At 50.9% G+C, this 21183-nt stretch overlaps 1 protein-coding gene across 1 annotated transcript in view; it reads right to left on the bottom strand.

Annotated features, from left to right (window-relative positions):
* FCGBP (Fc gamma binding protein) overlaps nucleotides 1–20963 on the bottom strand; it is a gene marked incomplete at both ends in the record, with an annotated part of 35955 nt that extends 14992 nt beyond the window's left edge. Inside the window, 10 exons of the mRNA XM_081274701.1 lie at nucleotides 565–724; nucleotides 1874–2073; nucleotides 2192–2762; nucleotides 5270–5862; nucleotides 8429–8999; nucleotides 11550–12154; nucleotides 13692–14262; nucleotides 16484–16830; nucleotides 18712–19953; nucleotides 20909–20963. Of these exons, the coding sequence (XP_081130827.1) occupies nucleotides 565–724; nucleotides 1874–2073; nucleotides 2192–2762; nucleotides 5270–5862; nucleotides 8429–8999; nucleotides 11550–12154; nucleotides 13692–14262; nucleotides 16484–16830; nucleotides 18712–19953; nucleotides 20909–20963 (4915 nt within the window). The remainder of the gene's footprint in view (nucleotides 1–564; nucleotides 725–1873; nucleotides 2074–2191; nucleotides 2763–5269; nucleotides 5863–8428; nucleotides 9000–11549; nucleotides 12155–13691; nucleotides 14263–16483; nucleotides 16831–18711; nucleotides 19954–20908) is intronic.
* Between the last annotated feature and the right edge of the window lie 220 nt (nucleotides 20964–21183).

The following is a 21183-nucleotide window of genomic DNA, read 5'->3' as shown; positions in this document are numbered from 1 at the left end:
GGGACTGGGACTCTTCCTGAGACCTCAGAACTCTGCTTTCTACACTGTCCCCTGTGGCTCAGTCTTCCCTGCCCCGTGGTGCTGACATCTGAAGTCCAGATACCAATCCACAAACCAGTGGTCAGCAAACTAGGGAACCACTGGTTGCCTGTTTTTGTAAATAAAGTTTGATTAAAGCCACACCACTTCACTTGCTTAGTCTGTGGCTGCTTTCATGAATAATGGCAGAGCTGAGCTGTTGTGATCAGGACTGTGTGGCCTGCAAACTTAAATATCTCCCCTTTGGCCCTTGACAGAAAAAGTCTGCCTGTCTCTGCTCTATACTTAGTGCCTCTGACATCATCTGTCCTGAGAACTCTAGTCCTGAAGGTCCCCCTCGTCCTGGAATCCTCCCAAGGGTCCTTGCCTCCCACAATGTTGGTCTCTGCTCTTGACACTGAAAAACCCAGCCCAGAGTCCTAGTCCTCTGCGCCTCCCACAGGAAAGCCACCATGAAGCCATGCTACTCTCAGCTCCCAGGTCCCTGCCCTCTTCCCCCAGCCCCCACCCCCCACAGCCCAGCACCTTCAGGGGCAGGGTTGGAGCCCGAGACGCAGCTCAGGACGCCTTCGTGGGGCTTGCAAACCTCCTCTGGCTTGCAGGTGTGATTCTGGCACGCCATGATTCCATTTGCATGGCACACACACTCCTGCTGGCAGTCATCAATGAGGACCTTCTGCTCCAGCTGTGGGGACAGAGGGCATGGTGATCAGGGATCCATCCCAAGGGTGGGAGCCAACTCTGGCATCTCCAGTGTTCCAGGCGCAGAAGGGTCCAGAGAAAATGAAAATGGCATCTTTCAGCGAGGTGGCACCTTGGCACTAGGGCCTAAGTCAGGCATTCATTCATTCATTCATTCATTCATTCCCTTTCATGCATTTCCTGGCTCTTTCATCCAAAATAGCCACAGATGTCTGCTGTAGAGGAGAAGCCGTGTGAATAGTAATTAAGAGCAAATCCTCCAGAGCAGACTAACTGGCTTTGAGCCTGCTTCTGCTATTTCCAGAACCATCCAATGCTGGATGACATTACTTAACCTCCTTATGCCTCGGTTTCCTCATCTGTATGCTGCAGGCATCTGTAAACTGCCTATGATAATCACATTCGCCAGAGAAAGTATATCTGAGTTAATACACGTGCAACATACAGATGAAACGAAAAGGGACCTCCTTCAACAATCCAGACTGGAGAGGAAAGCAGGCGGGTAGAGATGAAATAAGATTGGGATGAGCAGGATGTAGAGACTCATTGCACTGTTCTGTTAACATTTGCAGGTTTGAAATTCTTCGTAATAAAATTGTCTATGTAAAATAAAAGCAGGCTGGTGGTAAGCACCACCCACACATTTATTATTATTTCTAGTATTGCTAGTGTAAGGAGAACAACAGAGGGTCCCTGACCACAGCAAGCTCTCAGTCTTGTGAGGGTGACAGATTTTAGACAAGCACACACTCAAGTCAAAGGAAAAGGACTCACTGTGGGAGAGGGAAACAGAGGGGGTTGGCAGCTGGTCTAAGAGAGGCAAAAATGTCATTTTTGTGACCATGGAGGCCACCTTTGCCCAGACCTGGGATACAAAGCTGAATCTTGACCTGGGGAGCCAGGACCCATGGTTATATTTCAGCTTCAGGACCCATGGTCATATTTATAAAGGTGTTTCCCACTACCATGTGGAGGGTGCATCAGAGGAAGGAAAAGCAGGGGGCTGGGAGAGGACTAGCTGGACCAAGGTGGGATCAGGGAGGGGAGGAGAGAAGGGGAGGAGAGAGAGGCAGAAGGCCAAATGGACAGGCTGCGAGGCCCTGGGTTCTGCCCTAGATGTCTGTGCTCCTACCTCATAGTAGATACCCTTGTAGTAGCAGCCACACTCCTGGATGGGCACGCAGGCTTGGCCATTGTAGAGGTAGTCAGGGTCGCATTCACAACCCTCAGCACACACTTCGGGGCACTTCAGGGGCGCACTGAGAGCCGAGCAGCTGAGAGAGCAGGTGTTTGCACAGGGCTTATAGTGGCTGTGGGGTGGGCACTCCATGGCTGCAAAAAAGGGATGTCAATCAGAGTGTCTGGTAGGGGGGTGCTGCACGGTGCAGGGTCTACCCCTTCTGTGCCCCAGCCTCCCAGCTCCTGACCCCTCCGTGTCCCCCTCACTCACGACAGAAAGATTCTGTCCTCCAGGGTTCCACGTGGCCTCCAGCCGCCTGGCAGGCGCTCACGTAGGCATGGATGTTGCTGCAGAGGATGGTCAGGTTCCCCTCTCCCAGGCACAGGTCGAAGACGCACTCTTCCAAGGGCCCCTCGGGGGCCACCAGCTTGTGGCAGTTGGCCAGCGGCCCTGTGGTGCTGGCCAGGAGGCCACAGAACTGCTCCTTCTTGTACTTCTCCTCCAGCTCCGGGCTGCAGTGACAGTCCTCGCAGGGGGGCGGGGGCGCGCACGGGGAGTCGGGCACTGCCTCCTCCCAGGAGTTGCCGAAGTCATTGGGGTCGGCGGCCTGCGAGCCGTCGGGCTTCTGGAAGTCGTCCTTGGGGTCGCTGTTGTAGTCTCCGCACAGGCCACACATCTGCTTGTAGTAGTTGCCCGGGACGGTGACGCGCACGTAGTACATGAGGTCGTAGGCCACCCGCAGGCCGAAGTCGGTCTCCACCACCACGTCGGAGCCGTGCTGGAAGGCGCGCACCGCGCCCTCGGCCAGCTCCACCGGCAGCTTCTGGTCCACGCCGTCCACCTGGGCGCCGGGGATGCCACACCTCAGAGGCCACACTTGGAACACAGGGTCAGTGCCTCAAGTGTCCCTGCTTATGTGCCCTCACCTATCTGGGCCTCCGTTTCCATATTTGTAAATTTTTTTTTTTTTTTTTTTTTTTTGGTACCAGTGATTGAACCCAGGGGTGCTTAACCACGGAGCCACATCCCCAGCCCTATTTAATATTATATAGGATCTTGCTAAGTTGTTTAGGGCCTCACTAGGTTGCTGAGGCTGGCTTTGAACTTGTGATCCTCCCACTTCAGCCTCCTAGGCTGCTGGGATTAGGGGTGTGCACTACCTCACCCAGCTCAGTTTCCAAATTTGTAAAATGAATCTAAAAACCGGGTCTTGTAGTAGACTGAATGGTGTGCCGGAAGGTATGTCCCCCTAGAACTTCAGAATGTGATCTTATTTGGAAAAGGGGTCTTTGTGGATGTAATTAGGGTGATTATCTCAAGATGAGACCATCCTGGAGTAGTGTGGGTCCTAAATCCAACAAGCGGTGTCCTTTATATGGCCAGAAGAAGATACAGACATACAGAGAAGGCCACAGGAAGACAAAGGCAGGGATTGGAGTGCTGCCACATAAGCCCAGAAACACCTGGAGCCACCAAAAGCTGGAAGGGACAAGGAAGGAAGCTTCTCTACAGTCTGTGGAGGGGTCTAGCCTTGCCATGGCATCTAGAATTGTGAGAAAATAAATGTTAGTTTAAGCTACCAATTGTAGCAATTTGTTATAGCAGCCACCTGCAAACTAATACAGGTATTAAGGGAATAAGAACCTCACCAGCAGGTCTTAGTATCAACCCCATAGGGTTATTTTCAGGATTAGATCAATTAATGTCTGTAAGGTGGGCAGGGGTTGTGGCTCAGCGGTGGAGCGCTCACCTAGCCTGTGCTAGGCCCTGGGTTCGATCCTCAGCACCACATAAAAATAAATAGATAAAAATAAAGGTATTTTGTCCAACTACAACTAAAATAAATAAATAAATATTCTTTATAAAAAAACCTGTAAAGTGCTGAGAAAGGGGCTGGTATAGAAAGCATGCTCTGGGAGCATTTGCTGTGATAAGTAGCTACTTCTGGAAGTTTCTCTTCTGAAGAGTGAATGAGGACTAAGGGTTTCTGCTTTAAGCATCAGTGGGTGGAAACTCAGGCTAAATTTCTGGGGAAATGAACTCCATGAGTTGAGGAACAGTGGAAGACTCTGGGCTCCAGCAGAGCCTTCTTTATTTTATTTTCATGTGGTGCTAAGGATCAAACCCAGTGCCTCACATGTGCAAGGCAAGTGCTCTGCCACTGAGCCCCAGCCCCAGCCCACCAGCAGAGCCTTCTAAATCCTTATCACAGATGTAGTGCACATTGGATTCTTCCAGAAGTGTGAGGAATCAGGGGAGAAGGCAGGAGAGAGGCATGCTCTTGGCCGAGTGTCCTAAAACCATAGTCAACCTCTGTATTTTCCAAGCCGGGCTGGGTAGTGACTAAGAGCAAGAGTTAACCTCTGGGCCTTAGTTTCCTCTTCTGCAAAGTGGGCATAATGGTGGTTTCCAACTCATAGGGATGCTGGGGATTCAGGGAGATGCAAACAAGAACACCAACTCCCATATGTTTGGAGCTAACTATATGCCAGGCGCTCTTCTGGGAGCTTGGGATATTGTTAGGGAGACATTGAATTGTGCAATGCATGTCCAGCATGCAGGGAACCCCTGACGAAGCCAGCTATTTATCAGCATCCTCACCATTACTGCTACGGAAGAAGGCTGTGTGCCTGTATTTTTGTGGGCTCTCTGGGGAGATCCCTTCAGTATAGCTGAAATGCCAGTTTCTATGTGAGGCCAAAAATCCTTCTCAATCAGCAAAGCCCCTTAGAGTGGCACAGGGACCAGTCCACTGTCTCCTGGCGCACAAACCTGGGTTCAAATCCTGCCTCTGCTGGGGGACTCTGGGCCAGTGATGGGACCTCTCCCTCTAAAAACGTGAAGCAAATCATGGTCCTTCCAACTACGGTTGCAAGAATAAAATGACAGTGTGCACGCCAAGTGCTTAGCAGCCATCAAGGTCTGGGGCAGCGTGCGGAAGCCGGAGCTGCTTTGCTGCTGTCGTAATGGTTATTATGGGGGTGGCAGGGGATTGTCCTCTCTGCTTGAACCTTCGCCACCCCTGAGTGCCAACACTCCCACCCCACGCAGGCCAACTTCTGGATGCACCACATACCAGCGAGGTGGCTGGGGCAGGGACAGAGTGGAGCTCAGGGGGAGGAAGGGGACAGAGACGTTCAGAATGGGTAGTCAACAGACTGCAGGGAAGAGAGACTGAGCCACACGGAACGGGTCCCAGGTCCCCAAGGACTCTTCTGATCGGCTCTCTCCTCGGGGACCTCTATGCCTCCCACATCCTTCCCTGGCCCTGTGCATCCTGGGCTGAGCCCCACCCCCCTCTATCACCCCCATCCAGGGTCCCTCCCCTGTCCCCTCCCCCGCCCTTACCTTGACCGTCCATCGCATCTGCTCCAGCCGCAGGGTGTGGTTGGCCACCAGCACGGTGATCACCTTGGTCGCACTGACTTTCCCATTGCCCCAAGGCGCGTTCTCCTGCAGGACGGTAAACTGGGGCAGGCCAGGCCGGCTCTTGCAGGTCTGAGCCAGCACGTACACACAGGTGCCCATGAAGTCAAAGCGGCGGCCGTCGAAGCTGGTATAATGGGGGTCTCCCGACGCCTGGCAGGTGACAGAGCCCACGGCCACGCAGCCCAGGACTCCATTGGACGGCTGGCACGCTTCCTGCGGGCCACAGGAGGAGGGCTCACAGGACAGCAGGCCGCCCTCCTGGCAGTGGCAAAAGGTCTCGCACCCGGGTCCGGGGTAGAAGCTCTGGCCCGGCTGGTAGTAGGTGCCCTGGTGAACGCAGCCACAGGAGGCCAGGGGCACACAGGAGTCACCACTGAGGGCGAAGCCGTCGTCACACACGCAGCCCTCGTAGCACTCTGTGCCACAGCCCCCGGGCACTGGGAGGTCTCCACAGGACAGTGGGCAGCCGTGGGAACATGCCTCGTAGTGGCTGTGAGGTGGGCAGGTCAGGGCTGCAGGGAGAGGAGCCAATGGCATCAGGAATTCTCCTTCTCGGGTGACACAGTCCCCCCCCCCCCGCAACACACACTCACAAATGACCACCTACCAGAAGCCCTTATGTCCAGCAGCGCCTGGGAACACCCTGCATCACAATCTGATCCTGCTAAATTTTATATTTTTTTGGTCCTGGGATGGAGCCCTGGACCTGGAACATGCTAGGCACGCACTCTCCCACCGACCTCCACCCCAGCTCTGATCCCTAAGAGGAAGATCCTAGTCCAATGTGACCATGGCTCAGCATTGTCTGAAATGTCTTTAATGACTTTATTTAAGTTGGGTATAAATTGCTGATCCGTGGTACATATTTTAAGCATGCAGATGTGTGCGTGTGTGTGTATACTCTATGCAATATATTTGTGAATGCAGTATTTCTAGCTCCTTCCTTTTATGTAGTAATTAAAAAGTTTGTTGTTTTTAGTGAGTTTTAAGTATTTAGTAATATTTCATTATTTCAAAATAATGATTAATACTAAATTTTAGTATTTAAAGTACTTAGTGTTGTCATGATAAAAAAAAGAAAAACCAAAACACTTCCCTTTACTCTGGTGGATAAGACAGGCAGCTTCCTCAAAAACAAAAAACAAAAAAAAAGGAAAGACTAAAAACTGAACCAAATCAAATCTCCTCCTGTGGCCATTTAAATGTAAGTTAACTAAAATTAAATAGAAGTGAAGATTTAGTTCTTTGGTCACATCACTAACATGTCAAGTGCTCCAGAGCCACCTAGGACAGTGCCTGGAATATAGTGGGTATTCAACAAAACAGTCACGTTGTGCTAAATGACAGGAATGTGTTCTGAGAAATGCATCATTAAGAGGTTTTGTTATTGTGTGAACATCACAGAGTGTACTTACACAAACTAAGGCACCTATGATGTCACTAGGTGATAGAGTCTTACAGGACCACCATCGTATGTGCAGTCCATCATTAACCAAAACACCATTATACAGCACCCGACTGGATTTGTCAATGAACAAATGAATCAATGAATGAATATATGTTAAAGGAGACAAAGGAATGACATATTCATGGATTTCTCGTGTCTCTTTCCAACATCGATATGTGCCAGTTCGTGCTATGTTAAAAGAGGAAGGTTAAGTCGAGTAACGGTTTTATTTGAAGATGTCAATATGTGTCAGTCATTGTGGAGACTAGATGAGGAGTCGATGAAAGTGCATATCCTAGCTCACTTTTGAGGATGTCCAAAGAGTTCCATAATGAAAAGGTTTTTAGAAGTCAAAAGTTAGCTGGGCATGGTGGCGCACACCTATAATCCCAACAGCTCAGGAGGTTGAGGCAAGAGGATCGCAAGTTCAAAGCTGGCCTCAGCAACTTAGCAAGACTCTGAGCAACTCAGCAAGACCCTGTCTCTAAATGAAATTAAAAAAGGGCTGGGGTTGTGGCTCAGTGGTAGAGCACTTACCTCACACGTGTGAGGCACTGAGTTCAATCCTAAGCACCACATAAAAATAAACAAATAAAATGGAGGCATTCTCTCCATCTACAACTACAGAAACAGTAAAAAGATATATATATATATATATATATATATATGAATGAATGAGCTGGGGATGTAGCTCAGTGGTTAAAGTGCCCCTGGATTCCATCCCCAGTACAAAAAAAAAATGGCAAAAGTTACCATTTGTTGGAAATTTTATCTTTTGCTATTATTTATACTCAAGATGAAAATATGGGGTTCCATTTATATATATTAAAAAAACTTTAGGAGTCAGAATAGTGGTTATCTTGTGAGGTAGGGGACCTGAAATTTTTATTTTTACTTTTATTTTATTTTTATTTTTTTTTCTTGAACTTTCAGCTATTGGCACAGATTTGTTCTTCTACTGAAAATGGAGCAAGCTGTTTGTTATGATATGTACATATTCTTCATATGTGTATTATATTTGAACAATAAATAAAAAATTCAAAACTCAGGTGAGCCTGCCTTTCCAAATTTCTTTTTTAAAAAATCTTTATTTATTTATTTATTTTTATGTGGTGCTAAGGATAAGAACCCAGCATCTCACATGTGCTAGGTGGATGGTCTACTGCTGAGCCCCAGCCCCAACCCCTCCAAATTTCTTTAATAGGCAAGAAAAATGTTTGCCAACTGATCTTGCACTCACGGCTGAAGCAAGGCCCTCAGGAACCAGGTAGATGTTGTAAATAGGTAAAGTGGGCCAGATGGTGACCGAGAACTGGAGAGGGAACCAAGCTCCTTGGAAAGGCAGCACCTCTGGATTATCTCTGAATGACACCTGTCACGTGAGACTCTGACCCAGGGCCACCAGATGGACTCAGTCATTTTACAAATACTGGCTGCATCTGTACTGTCTGTGACTTCCTGGCTGTCTGTGTAACTTTCTTAACCTCGGTTTCCCACTCTGCTAAATGGGTCTGTACAACCCTAATCCCCACCTCACTAAGCAGTTGTAAGAATTCAATGAATGAATGACACTTGTGCATGAATGAAATTACGTAAGACCGAGACCCCCAGGTGCCACTCTTGGTACTCACGGCAGAATTCCTCGGTCCTCCAGGGTTGCACGGTGGCCCCAGCGGCCTGGCAAGCCTCGGCGTAGGCAGCTAAGGCCTCACACAGCAGCTCAGACTGGCCGGGCAGCAGGCAGAGGTCATAGACACAGTCGCGCACTGCCCCCTGGGGGTCCACCTTGCCGTGACACTCCCGGAAGGGCCCTGAAGAGTCAGCAAGGATTCCACATTCCTTCTTGCTCTGCACCTGCTGGGTCACCAGGGAGTCCAGCTTGGGACAGTTGCCAGGCTCGCCCGCTCCACAGGTGTCGGGGCTGGGCTCCTCCTGCCAGCTGTTTCCAAAGTCCAGAGCGTTGGCAGCCTGGCCTCCGCCCCGAAGAGCCAGGTCATCAGACGGGTCCCCGTTGAAGTTCCCACAGAGCCCACACAGGGCCTTCGCATAGCTGCTGGGCACCTTGACGGTCACGAGGGCGTCCCAGTTGTAGGTGACAGTCAGGCCAAAGTCGGTGCGCACGACGGCATCCCTGCCCTGGCGGAACACTTGCACACGCCCGTCTGTGGCTTGGAAGGGCAGGTATTGGAGGATGCCATTCAACTGGGCAGAGAGGCAGGAGGGGGAACTGGTCAGGGCATTGGTGGCTCTGTGGCCCACCCCTCCACCTGGCCCCAGTGACTCTGACCTCTTTGTTACTCTCGTCAAACATCACGTTTGGTCTTCCTTCGGGCCCTCTGTGCTGGCCCTTCCCACTTTCTGGAATACCACCTATCACTCTCTATCTGGAAACCTCTGCCTCATCTTTTAGATGTCAGCTTTGATCCACCAGATGGACTCAGTCATTTTACAAATACTGGCTGCATTTGTACTGTCTCTGGTATCCCTTATCATGGCCTTGAAGTCCCCATTACTCTCCAATCTAATCTCCCAGGACAGCATTACAACCTACCCTTGGCAACTCCAGTCACGCAGGCATCCCAGACGCACCAAGCTCCTCCCGGCCTCAGGGCCTTTGCACCCGCTGTACCCCTTGCTTGTGGCACTCCCACCTTCTTCCACATCCCTATTCTTTGCCTGGCTACTGACATCTTATACTTCACAATCAGTTTAAAATTGAACCCGTCTACCCACAAGTCCCTGGGTGTCCCCACCTTTTTGACCTGTTCTCCTAACAACTGCTCTATCCTGCCTCCCAACTTCACTCCTGAGGTACATCCCCGCTGGCCTCCGTGCTGTTCTCCTGTGTTCTTCAAGTTCAGTCCAACTCTGTCTTTGTTCCTGCTGTTCCCTCTGACTACAGGCCACCACTCTTCATCTGGTGGCCTTCCCCTCCTCTTTCAGGCTTAGCTGAGGGCACAAGCCTGATCACAGCCAGCCCCTGCCTCAACTCCTACCCCTGCCTCACTCCAGCCCCACTGGCCTCCTTGCTGTCCCTCAACTCTTCCAACTTATCGCTGTCCCAGGACCTTTGCACTTGCTGTTCTTCTTTCTGGAACACCCTTCTGTCTACTTTTCTCCCTGCCAGTCCATCTCTTTCTTCAGAACAGGCAAGACAGTATCAGGGGTAAGAGGACAGACTCTGGTCTTACACATACACAATGGAGTGTTATTCAGCCATAAAGAAGAATGAAATTAAGGCATTTGCTGATAAATGGATGGAACTGGAGACTATCATGCTAAGTGAAATAAGCCAGCCCCCCAAACCAAAGGCTGAATGTTCTCTCTGATGTGCAGATACTGACTCACAATGGAGAGGAGGAGTGGAGATTCACTGGATTGGACTGGGGAATTGGGGAAGGGAGGGTAGATGGGAACAAGAAAGAGTGGAATGAATTGGGCATAACTTTCCTATGTTCATATGTGAATACACAACCAGTGTAAGTCTACATCATCTACAACCACAAGAATGGGAAGTTATACTCCATGTATGTAGGATATGCCAAAATACATTCTACTGTCACGTATAACTAAAAACAACAAATAAAAAATTAAAAAAAAAAACAAGAGTACAGACTCTGAAGCCAGTTTGTCTTCCAACTCTTAACTCTGCCACTCACTAGCTGTGCGACCTTGAGCAGGTGACTTAACTTCTCTGTGCCTCAGTTTCCTCACCTAAGACTACTACTTTACAGGGTTACTGTGAAGATGAAATGAACTAATACATGTTGAGCATTTAGTATGTTGAAGTAACTGAATATATGTTGACTATTATTATTCAAGACTCAGGCAAAATATCATTTCAGAGAGGTGGAACGTAAGTATATAATAGTAATTATGCCCTCTGTTTATCTAAAGCCTTTTCTGTACCAGACACTGGATTTATGGGTGAGGTTTCCTTTGGCCCAAGGCTGCTGTGAGGATCAGGGGTTAAGGTACCTGAAGGGTTTAGCCCAGCACCTGGCACGTGGACTGTGCTCTTGATCTCCCATTTCTGGTTCAATCATCTACCTCCCCAGGGCCTGGGCCAAAACTGCTCAATGACATTGATTAGCTATTGTGTGAATGTCCCCCCAAACCCCACTTCTCCACTTCTTTTTAAAAGAACACCATTGGTTTTTACTTTGAGAACCCTTTGCCCAGAAACCTGGGGCCTCTGTGAGTCCTGCCCCATCATGATCTGAGAGGTTGGGAGAGGAACTCTGCTGTCCACCAACACACAACCCTGCGAGTGACCTACGTGGCACATATCACCCAACACATCCCCTAGCTCTCTGAAAATCCACCCTCCTCCAGCAAATGTGCAAATCTACCATTCTGAAGGCTCCCAACAACAAAAACCACAGCAGACAACATCTACTGAACACTTGATGAGCAGTGGCACCTGTGTGCCAACGTCATGGTGCGGATGCACCTACGAGGGTGGCTCTCTGCAAGTTCTCTCTATAGAACCCTTCCGAGGTTCATTCATGACATCCGCACAATCACCCCGTGAATGGTGGCTCCTTATTCCCTTTAACATAGGACAAAACTGAGGCGGTGAGAGACAGTCACACACCCAAGGAGGGACAGTACGTCCTGGATTAGGGACCTGGGCCTTCACCAATGGCCACAGATCTTCGAGCCGTCCCCCAACCCTAACCTGAACCCAGAATCACCAATCCTAGGACGCGCTTCCTGCGCTCCGCCCAACCTGGGCTCGGGGTCACTCACCAGGGCTTGGCTTGGGTTCTCGCGGCGCACGGCCACCTCCACGCCGTAGGCCTCCACTCGCACCGCGCGCGTGTAGCTCACGGTCTTGCTGCCCCGATGCTCGTTTTCCACCAGCACCCGGAAGGTGGGCAGCGCCGGGTCTTGGCCGCACGAGCCCACCAGCAGGTACATGCAGGTGCCCATGAAATCGAAGCGCCTGCCATCGAAGCTCACGTAGTGCGGGTCCCCAGACGCCTGGCAGCTCCCGAAGCTGGTGGGGTAGCACCCCAGGAGGTCGTTCTGGACTTCGCACAGCTCACCCGCCGGGCAGCCCTTCACGCTCTGGCAACTCACCGTGTGGGTGGCGCCGTCGCAGGTACAGCGCTGGCTACACTGATCATCGGCCCAGATCGCCTGGCCGGGCGCAAGGAGTTGGCCCTCGTAGGTGCATCCGCACGACGAGGCTGGCACACAGGCGCCGCCGCTCAGCACGAAGCCCTCCCGGCACACGCAGCCCTCCACGCACGAGCGCCCCGAGCAGTTGGCGGGTGAGGCTTCTGAGTTGCAGGTGGCGGGGCAGGGGGGCGCGCAGGGCTCATAGGTGCTGTTGGCCGGGCAGGACATGGCTGCGGGAGGAGGGGAGTGGGTCAGCAGGGCCCTCGGGATGCCCCGCACACCCCGCTACTCTGTTGGAGCCTGCCGTCTCAGTTAATGCCACTTTCATCCTTTCCAGGGCTCAGGTCCCAACCCTCAAAGGTGTGTGGCCATTCTCCATCCTGTGGGCTGGACAACCAATCTGTGGGTAAATCATGTGAGCTCCAGGTTCAAAACGCACCCAGAATCTGATCTGCCTCCTTGTCCCATCCGGGGCAGCAGCCTCCTCCTGCCTGGTCTTCTTGCTGCTGCCCCCACCGTCTGTCCTCAGCCAGAGAGGACGAGGGTCAGGTCTCGTCTCTCCCCATTTCAGAGTCTTCCTATAGCTCCATCTTTCTCAGGCCTTTCTCCCAAAGCCCACAAGACCCACACCAACTGCCCTCACCTCTTTCACTCCCTCTCTGTCCCAGTCATGAGGATTTCTCCCTGGTCCTCAAATTTCCACATGGGGGCCTTTGCATGGCCAATCCCTCTGCCTGTGTCACCCTTGCCTCGAAAAGACAATGTGGTGCAAGGTCAAGTGTGAGTCTACTGGAGTCCAGGCGGCCTGAGTGCAAGTCCCAGATCTCTTAGCTGTGGAATTATGAGTAAATCACTCTGATCTCCCTGTGCCTCAGTTTCCCCATCAGGAACGTGAAATGATTCCGTGCTGACCTCACAGGGTTGGTGTGAGAATTAAGTAAGTTAGTCTATGCAGAGGTGCTCGGTGAATATCACCATCATTACATAGCTGACTCCATCACCAGGCCCTGTTCTCCTGTTCTTGGCTCTGGTGTTACCTGTTAACACTAGACCCTCCACTTTGCGAGTCTCTCATAAACTTGTTTCATGAACTCGCTTTCTTTTGTGTTCTGAAGATATTTCCTGTCTCCTAAACACACCTCTGGGAGTCTTGCAGGGGCAGGGGTGGGTCTCTGTGGATCCTCACTATGTCTTCAACATTGGCATGGCACAGAGTATTTGTTGATTGAATGACTGATTAAGCAGGTGAACACCTGGTTACAGAGCTTGGGCTGGGGGGGTATGCAAGGAGGAAGACAATTGTATTTCTGCCTTGGAATTCTGCAGACTGTTTCTCCTGCCAAGCTTCAGGCCATGATGTTCCCTGAGCCTAGAACCAATTTCCTCCTCTTTTTTACCTAGCTACTTCCAACTCTCCTCTGGGTTTTGGATCAAATATTACTTTTTCCAGGAAACCCTCCCCCAAACTCTCCCCAAGATGGATCAAGAACCTTCTCTGGTGTCCCATAGTCCCCTTGAACTTCTCCCATCCCAGCCCTGACCATGCCTCCCCCATCACAGCCCAGACCATTCCAGACTGTCACTGTCTGGTGATATGTCCACCCCAACCCCGGGTTCACTGTGAACACAGCCTGGCTGTGTCGGCCACTACTGTGTCCCAGGCATTGTCCAGCACCAGGCTGACTGGTGCTCAGATACTGAGCAGGAGCAAGAGGTCCCCTGCCCCTCACCATGTCCTCCCAGCCCCCCACCCACGGCACCACTTACAGCAGTTGACTGGTGACCTCCAGTCTCCAACAGAAATGCCCAGCTCCGTGCAGGCCTGGGCATAGGCGCCAAGGGCACGGCACAGGCTGATTCGTTCCCCGCCAGTCGCGCACAGGTCGTATATACAATTCTCCAGGAACAGGTGGGGATCCAGGGATTCATGGCAGGCTGCGAAGGGGCCTTCGGGCACGGTCAGCACGCCACAGACACGGCTGTCTCCGTACTGCTGGGTCTGGTCTGGGGTGCAGGAGGGACAGTTGTTCTGACAGCCATCATCACACAGGTCGTCACCATCATCTAGCTTCCAGCTACTGGCAAACTCCACGATGTCAGAGACCAGAGTCCCGTCTGGGGTGAGCAGGTCGTCACCAGGGTTGTTGTTGTAGTTGCCGCACAGACCGCACACCTGGTTTTGGAAGCGCTCCGGCAGGCTTATGGCCAGCTGGGAGTCCCAGTCATAGGTGACCACCAGCCCGAAGTCCAGCTCCACCACGGCCTTTGTCCCACTCTGGTACACTCGCAGGCGACCCTCGCTCAGGGAGGCCGGCAGGCGTGAGCGCTGGTTGTCGATCTGCAGAGGAGGTCCGGGTGGTGGTGAGATAGAGATCTCCTCCCCTCCTCATTTCCCCTGTTCTACCACATTCCCCCTCCTTCCTTCTGAATCCTATCAAAGCCTCACAAATTTGCCCTTGCAATTCCCAGGCTCCCAGAGAGAGGGGGCTGGGGAAACACTCACACCCACATCCTCACCTCCTATGAAATATTTGCTCAATGTCACTGATCTAGTGAGGCACTCCCAGGTTACCTTATTTTAAGTAGCAACTCTTCCCTAATCCCTATTCTCTCTCCCTGTTTTCCTTTTTTTCCACATAGCTTTTAATTTTCTCAAACATAACTTGTGCTGGGTGAGTGTATGGCCTGTAATCCCAGGAACTTGAGAGGCTGAGGTAGGAGGATCCCAAGTTTGAGGTTAACCTCAACAACTTAGCTAGCAAGGTCCTAAGCAACTTAGTGAGACCCTGTCTCATAAATAAATAAATAAATAAATAAATAAATAAATAAATAAAATGGGCTGGGGATGTAACTCAATGGTAAAGTGCCCCTGAGTTTAATCCCCAGTACCAATGTATATGATTTGCAAATCTCTCACATTTATCATCTACTTTCACTAGAATGTTAGCTCCATTAAGATGGGTTTTTGTCAGTTTCCATCACTATTTTATCTCCACTGCCTACAACAGAGCCTGGTAGAATATCAGGTACTCAATAAATGTATGAAATCAGTGCTACAATTAAATAAACACCCCTCAGACACTCACTCTGCAACTGGCCCTGAGGTGGGAGATACTGGGGTACAACAGGGACCAAGACTGCCCCATGCCCTTACCCTCATGGATTCCAAATCCACTGGGAGAGACAGATCCATTACTGACTAAATAGTGACAGCTCAAAGTGGTCAGGACCAGGACTAGGGAGGCACAGGCAAAAGAGTCTGGGTTGGTTTGGGAGCTTAGAAAAAGGACCACACCAAATCCTGCCAGTCAAGAAAGATTTCCCAGAGGAAGGGACAGCTGAACTGAACCTTAAAGGATCAACAGGACAGAGTCAGGAAATCAGAGAGGAGAGGGATTTTCCTGTGATGAATAGTCAGGAAATTAATACAAGTGGTTATCTGTGGGGAATAGGAGGAAGGTAGATAAAGACAGGAGTAGAAATGAGACTTTTTATAATGTACCCTTCTAATTTTTAAATTTATTTTTATTTTTCTAATTTTGGTACTGAGGCTTGAATTCAGGGGTATTGACCACTGAGCCACATCCCCAGCCCTATTTTTGTATTTTATTTAGAAACAGGGTCTCACTGAGTTGCTAAGTGCCCCACAGTTGCTGAGGCTGGCTTTGAATTTGAGATTCTCCTGTCTCAGCCTCCCAAGCTGCTGGATTTCAGGTGTTTGCCACGGCACCTGCCCATTTTATTTTATTGAGACAGGGTCTCCCTAAGTTGCTGAAGGTCTCATCCCATTTCTGAAGCTAGCCTAGAATTTGTGATCTTCCTGCTTCAGCCTCCTAGAGGCTGTGATCACATGTGTGTGCCACCTGGCTAATGTGACATTGTCAGCCAGGCAAAACTAATCTGTGTGTGTGTGGGGGGGAAATGGAAACCGTTTCTGTGCTGTTATTTGTTCAGGCTGAGTAGGAAGGCATTTACCAGAGGCAGAACAGAGACTCAGGAGCCAGCCTAGCCCTGTTCCTAGAGCCACCTCTTTCTAGCTTCTTGGCAGCTGTTGGCCTTTGGGAGCGGCTCAGCTTTTCAGCCTTAGTTTCCTCAGCCATCCCTGTTCATAATTCCTATCCCACCGAGTTGCTGTAAGCACCAAATTTGGATCAATGCAGGGAAAGTGCTAAGACATAAATCGGGCACATAGTAGGTGCTCATTTACTTTAATGATGGGTTCACTTCAGAAATCCCCCATTGTTGGAAACCTTTCTTTCCTGTTTTTCTTTTGTCATTACAGACCATGTGGCATATGCTTTTTATCTAATCATCTCTCTAGGCATTACTTAAAATCTCTAGAAGTTTCTAGAACATTTTCTAGAGAAAAGGGTTTTAAGGTCCTGCTACTGATTTTCAACTCCTCCCTTCCCACCTCTCCTCCCTCCCTCCTGGGACCACTCCACATCCTCCACCCCAACAGGTTTTGGGGTTGGGGTCTAACACCAGGGCTTAAGGCTTTGCCTCCAGACTGGGAGCTCTTGGGTGTTAAACCCCGAACGAAGCCTCCCAACACTCACCCTGGTGAAGCCAACTTCCCCGCGGGCCAGCGACACGGAGTGGCTGTAGGCAAGCACGGTGACGTAGCCCACGTAGGAGACGAGACGGCTATTCCTGTGCTCGTTCTTGGCATTGACACTGAAGGCAGGCAGGGTGTCGTCCTGCCCGCACAGCTCGGCCATGGTGTAGGAGCAAGTGCCCATCATGTCGTAGGGACGCCCATCGAAGGTCATGTAATGAGGGTCACCCTGGGCGCGGCAGACGGCTGTGGGATTCCGCACGCAGGAGGTCTTCCTGCCCTCGGCCCGGCAGTGCTGCCCCACCGGACACTGCACACCTTCGCAGGGGTCCACAGAGGACCGTCCAGCTGGGGAGGGGCAGGGTGGAAATCAAGAGTTAGAATCGTCCCCAGGGGCAGATCCTGGGGTCCTCCCACCCTGGGGAACTTGGACGGTTTTCTCACAGCAGCGCACTTCGGAGTCCAGGAGAGCTCCTCTGGTCCCCCCAGAAAACCCCAAGCTTTCCGATTCCCCATTTAAACACAGCTTAGCCCAGAAGAATGGAAAGTAGCAAAGCAGGACCCGGAACAGTCCCTGAAATGTTCCTTTGTGGTTTTCTCTTCTTCTTTCCCTCTCTGCCCTGCCTTCCCACCAGGCTGGAAAGGCTAAGGGATGCTTTAAAGGACAGACCATGCAATTACAGAGACTATTCAGCAAAATGGAAATGACTGTGGAATAGGCTTCCTGGGTGGGAATCCTGGCCTCACCAGCTCTGTAACATAGGCTTAGTTATTTGAAATGCTCGGGCCCCACTTTCTTCATTTGTAACAGGAGAACCACGATGATCCCTCTCCATCAGGATCTGGGGGTAGGGGGGTGTTGTCAGGTTTAAGTAAGCTACACCTTTGAGTTTGGAACTGAACCGTGTGTTAGATGTACCTGTTATAATTAGCCACTCACCCATCCCCCATTCTACTACTCAAGCCAAAAGTGGCCCCTTGAAGTCAGATGGCATCCACACCCTGGAGGGAAGGGAGAAGGGACATTTTTGCCAGGATAGGGAGCCCTAGTGTCAAGGGTCCTATCTTAGAGAAGACCACCAAGGAAGAAACAGCCCCTCCCTGTCTGCCTCCCTCTCCTCAAACACCCCTGCCTCCCTACCCTTCCTAACAAAGCTCCCCCTGACGAGCTTTCTCCTACTTCCTACCACTGCCCAGAAGTGCTTTACACTTAACCATCGTCACCCCGACTAAAATCCTGTGACCAGGGTGCAGCTCTTATCCCAGTTTTACTGATGTTGCAACTGAAGTCCCGAAAGGTGAAGTCACATGCCCAAGGTCTCCCAAGCAAAGGTGGCATTTAAACCCTAGGCAAATTTGCCTCTAACCTCTGTGTCCTCACATGCCACCTTCACTGCCTGGTGGCAGCTCCTCAATTGGAGGCCCCCAGGTCCTATTCATTAATCATGTCAAAAGGTGATGTACCTAGAAAGATCTTGGATTCCTTGAGAGATACCTGCCCCCCTCATCATTATTATTCTGGTTTTTTTTTGGGGGGGATACTGAGGACTAAACTCAGGGACACTTGGCCACTAAGCCGTATCCTCAGTCCTATTTTGTAGAGACAGTGTCTCACTGAGTTGCTTAAAGCCTCACCATTGCTGAGGCTGGATTTGAACTCGAGATTCTCCTGTCTCAGCCTCCCGAGCCACTGGGATTACAGGTGAGCACCACCGCACCTGGCTATCCTCTTAGATCTTCTGAGTTTAGTTATCAACCATTTTATATGAGACATGAGAGTAGCATTAGTAGAGCTGTATTAGTTGCTAACATGTCAAAATATTTCCAAATTGGTTGGTAAGAAGCTGCTGACCTGACCCCTCCCCAATGATTCTTCTACCTTGGCACCTGGCCTCTCCCCTAGTAACCCATCCCTGAGATGTACCTGTTATATGTACCTCCTCACCAACCAACAGGCAAGGGGTGATGCTGGTATAATGGAGGCTTCCTGCTACAGTGTTCTGGCTGGGGCAACTTCTGACTGGTTGTGCCCTGGATTGCTCGGGTTGCTAAATATTTAGAATATCATATCGTTCCTGGGTGTATGTGTGGGTGGGGAGAGGGGACTGAAAAAAAGGGATGTTAGGGAAGATGTTAGGGAAGATGGACCTGAGAGGTGGACAGCTCAGCTGAGCCAGGGAGCCACAGAGGAACAGGTAAGTAGGAAAGGGGTGATTGCCCGTCACTCACTGCAGGTAGCTGTTGTCCCGAGGCCCACAGCCTGGGCCAGCCCGAAGAGGAGCATTCCAAAGTTGGTTGTTGCCTCAGCCTTGTGGATGGCTTCAGCAGTGCTGAGGTCCACTTCTGCGTATGAGAACTGACTGCCCTGCACAGGCACCCAGGTGAGTGTGGATCCCAGTTTGTGCCCATCCATGGTCAGCCTGCTGGTGTCATTTGTCTGTACCACCAGTATGACCACGTCCTCAGAGTCTGGGATACTCCTGATCACATAGGAAGGGCAGTAGGCTTCCACATCTGGGATCAGGATCAGGTAGGGGTCATAGGTCACGTCATTCCTTTCGGCACCTGTGCCAAACAGCACGACCTGGATGCCGACGTTGGCAGACAGGGTGAGTGGCTGCTTTGGCTTGACCTGCAACTCAAACACGTCACCCGTCTGGAGCACACGGGAGCCAGGGGTACCCCCCTGGTTGTAGGTGAGGTTTGTGGTCTGGCTGGCCACAATGTAGACCAGATCGTAGTTCGACTGGGCGGCCAGAGGGGGGACCACATATTGTTTGCCCCAGGCAGATGTGGGTAACAGCTGTTCCATCACGAAGTCGCACTTCGTGTGCTTCTGGGCACAGCTGTGGCCAGAGAAAACAGCTACAGGGTTGTTGGCTGTGACCTTTGACCCCGAGAGATCAACTTTGCTCTGTAACTGGACCGATTCGTAAGAGTTCAGAGTCACCTCTAGGACACTGCCGGCTGAGTAGGATTTGCCCTTGAACGTCACTGCCCCCTTCAGGAGGACGCTGACCTCCGCACCTTCGGAGCCAGCCAACACTGCAAACTCCCTGACATTTCGGGTTGAGATGTCAGTAGGTGTGACCACAAAGTACTCTGTGCCCAGGGCACTGACAGGTTGCAACAGCGTCAGGTCCGCTGAGCTGGGCTTAGCATTTAACGCCTGCACGGAGATGTTTTGGTCAGAGTGAACCTCTACCGCACCCATAAAGGTATTGGTGCCGGACATCTCAGCCTCAGCAGTGATGTTGACTGTGACTGTTTGCCCAGGTTTCACTGTGACCGTCTGCGAGGTTTTATCTGCGTGGCTGATGATGGAGACCGTGGCGATGTTTTCTGACAAACTGGAGATGAAGAGCTGGAGACTGGCCTTGCTGTACCCGGCCTGGTAATTCTGCAGGAAGGTCGCCAGGAAATCCTTCCCGCCAGCATTCTTGGGGGTCGCTGTGACCTCCTGGGTCAACCCTTAAGAAAACGCAGTTGTGGGTCCATTTATCTAATCCTCCCCATGCGAGAGCCAAGCCCTTGCCCTCTGTCTGAAAACATGTTGAAATAATTGCACCCCCCCGCCACCTCTTTATTTTCTTATTACTCATGCAACATTCATCTGTAAACCCTTCTGGCTTTTTTTTTTTCTTCCCCCAAAAGCCAAACACTTTAAATCTGGCTCTCAAGCTTAAGTGCTACCCAGGCCAGGCCAGTAGTACAAACTGGAAAACCATATACACTACCCAAAGCAGGTTGTTGCTACTAGATTTAGCCAGTTATTAGGAGGGATTGTGGCCCTTTCTTTTTTAATACTTTACTTCCCTTCCTTTTTTCTTTAGTACTGGGGATTGAGCCAAGGGCCCTCTACCACTAAGCTACATTTCTTTTTATCTTTTTTGATGCAGGGCCTCACTAAGTTGCCGAGGCAGGCCTCAAAGTTGCAATCCTCCTCCCTCAGCCTCCTGAGTAGCTGGAATTATGGCACCACTGCATCCAACCATGTTCCCGTTTTTTAAGAAAAGCGATCTGAATTTTTCTGGGAAATTGCCAACCCAAAATTGTTTTGTGCACCAAAGGGCACACACTGACTGAAGTCAGCTGCTAGTATATAAATTCTGTCTTAATAGGACTTTGGGGGTTTGTGAAGAGGATAAAAGGAAGAAGGGTATGACGAAAGAGAGGACAGTGTATCTTCTAAAAGTAGAGGCAAGTGGGGCTTCCCAACATCCCTGAACAGGGGAAGAGAGAAAGACAGAGACAGAGAGAGGGGAAAAAAATGGGTGAATTCCACATTTCTCTGCAGAACCTAAAGGTCTCTCTCTCATGTCAGTAGCCAGGAGGATATTGAGAGGTAGGTTTGTGGTACTAACCCAGGCAGGCAGAGTTTCCCAGATTGGAACAAGGACATGGATGAGGGAGGGATCTGACTTACCCCACAGGAGGGCTGCTCCGGCCCAGAGTGTCCACCAGCTCCACAGGGAACCCATGTCTGCGGTAGGGAAAGAGAGGGGGTCATAGGAGGTTTGCCTGCTGGTCCTGCCAGAGACTATCCTGGAGAGGACAGAAGGGGCCAGTCTCAGGACAAGGTTTACTTGGGCACTAGCAAGACTGAGGCGGGAAGAGAACTTGAGTAGTTGGGGCAAGGTGGGCCCAATCCAAGGGTGTGTGTGTGTGTGTGTGTGTGTGTGTGTGTGTGTAGGGAAGGCT

The sequence above is a fragment of the Spermophilus citellus genome (genome assembly GCF_964194105.1).
Source record: "Spermophilus citellus genome assembly, chromosome: 18".
Taxonomy (NCBI): Eukaryota; Metazoa; Chordata; class Mammalia; order Rodentia; family Sciuridae; genus Spermophilus; species Spermophilus citellus.
The sequence above is the reverse complement of the archived record's forward strand: the minus strand, read 5'-3'. Positions and strand labels throughout refer to the sequence as shown.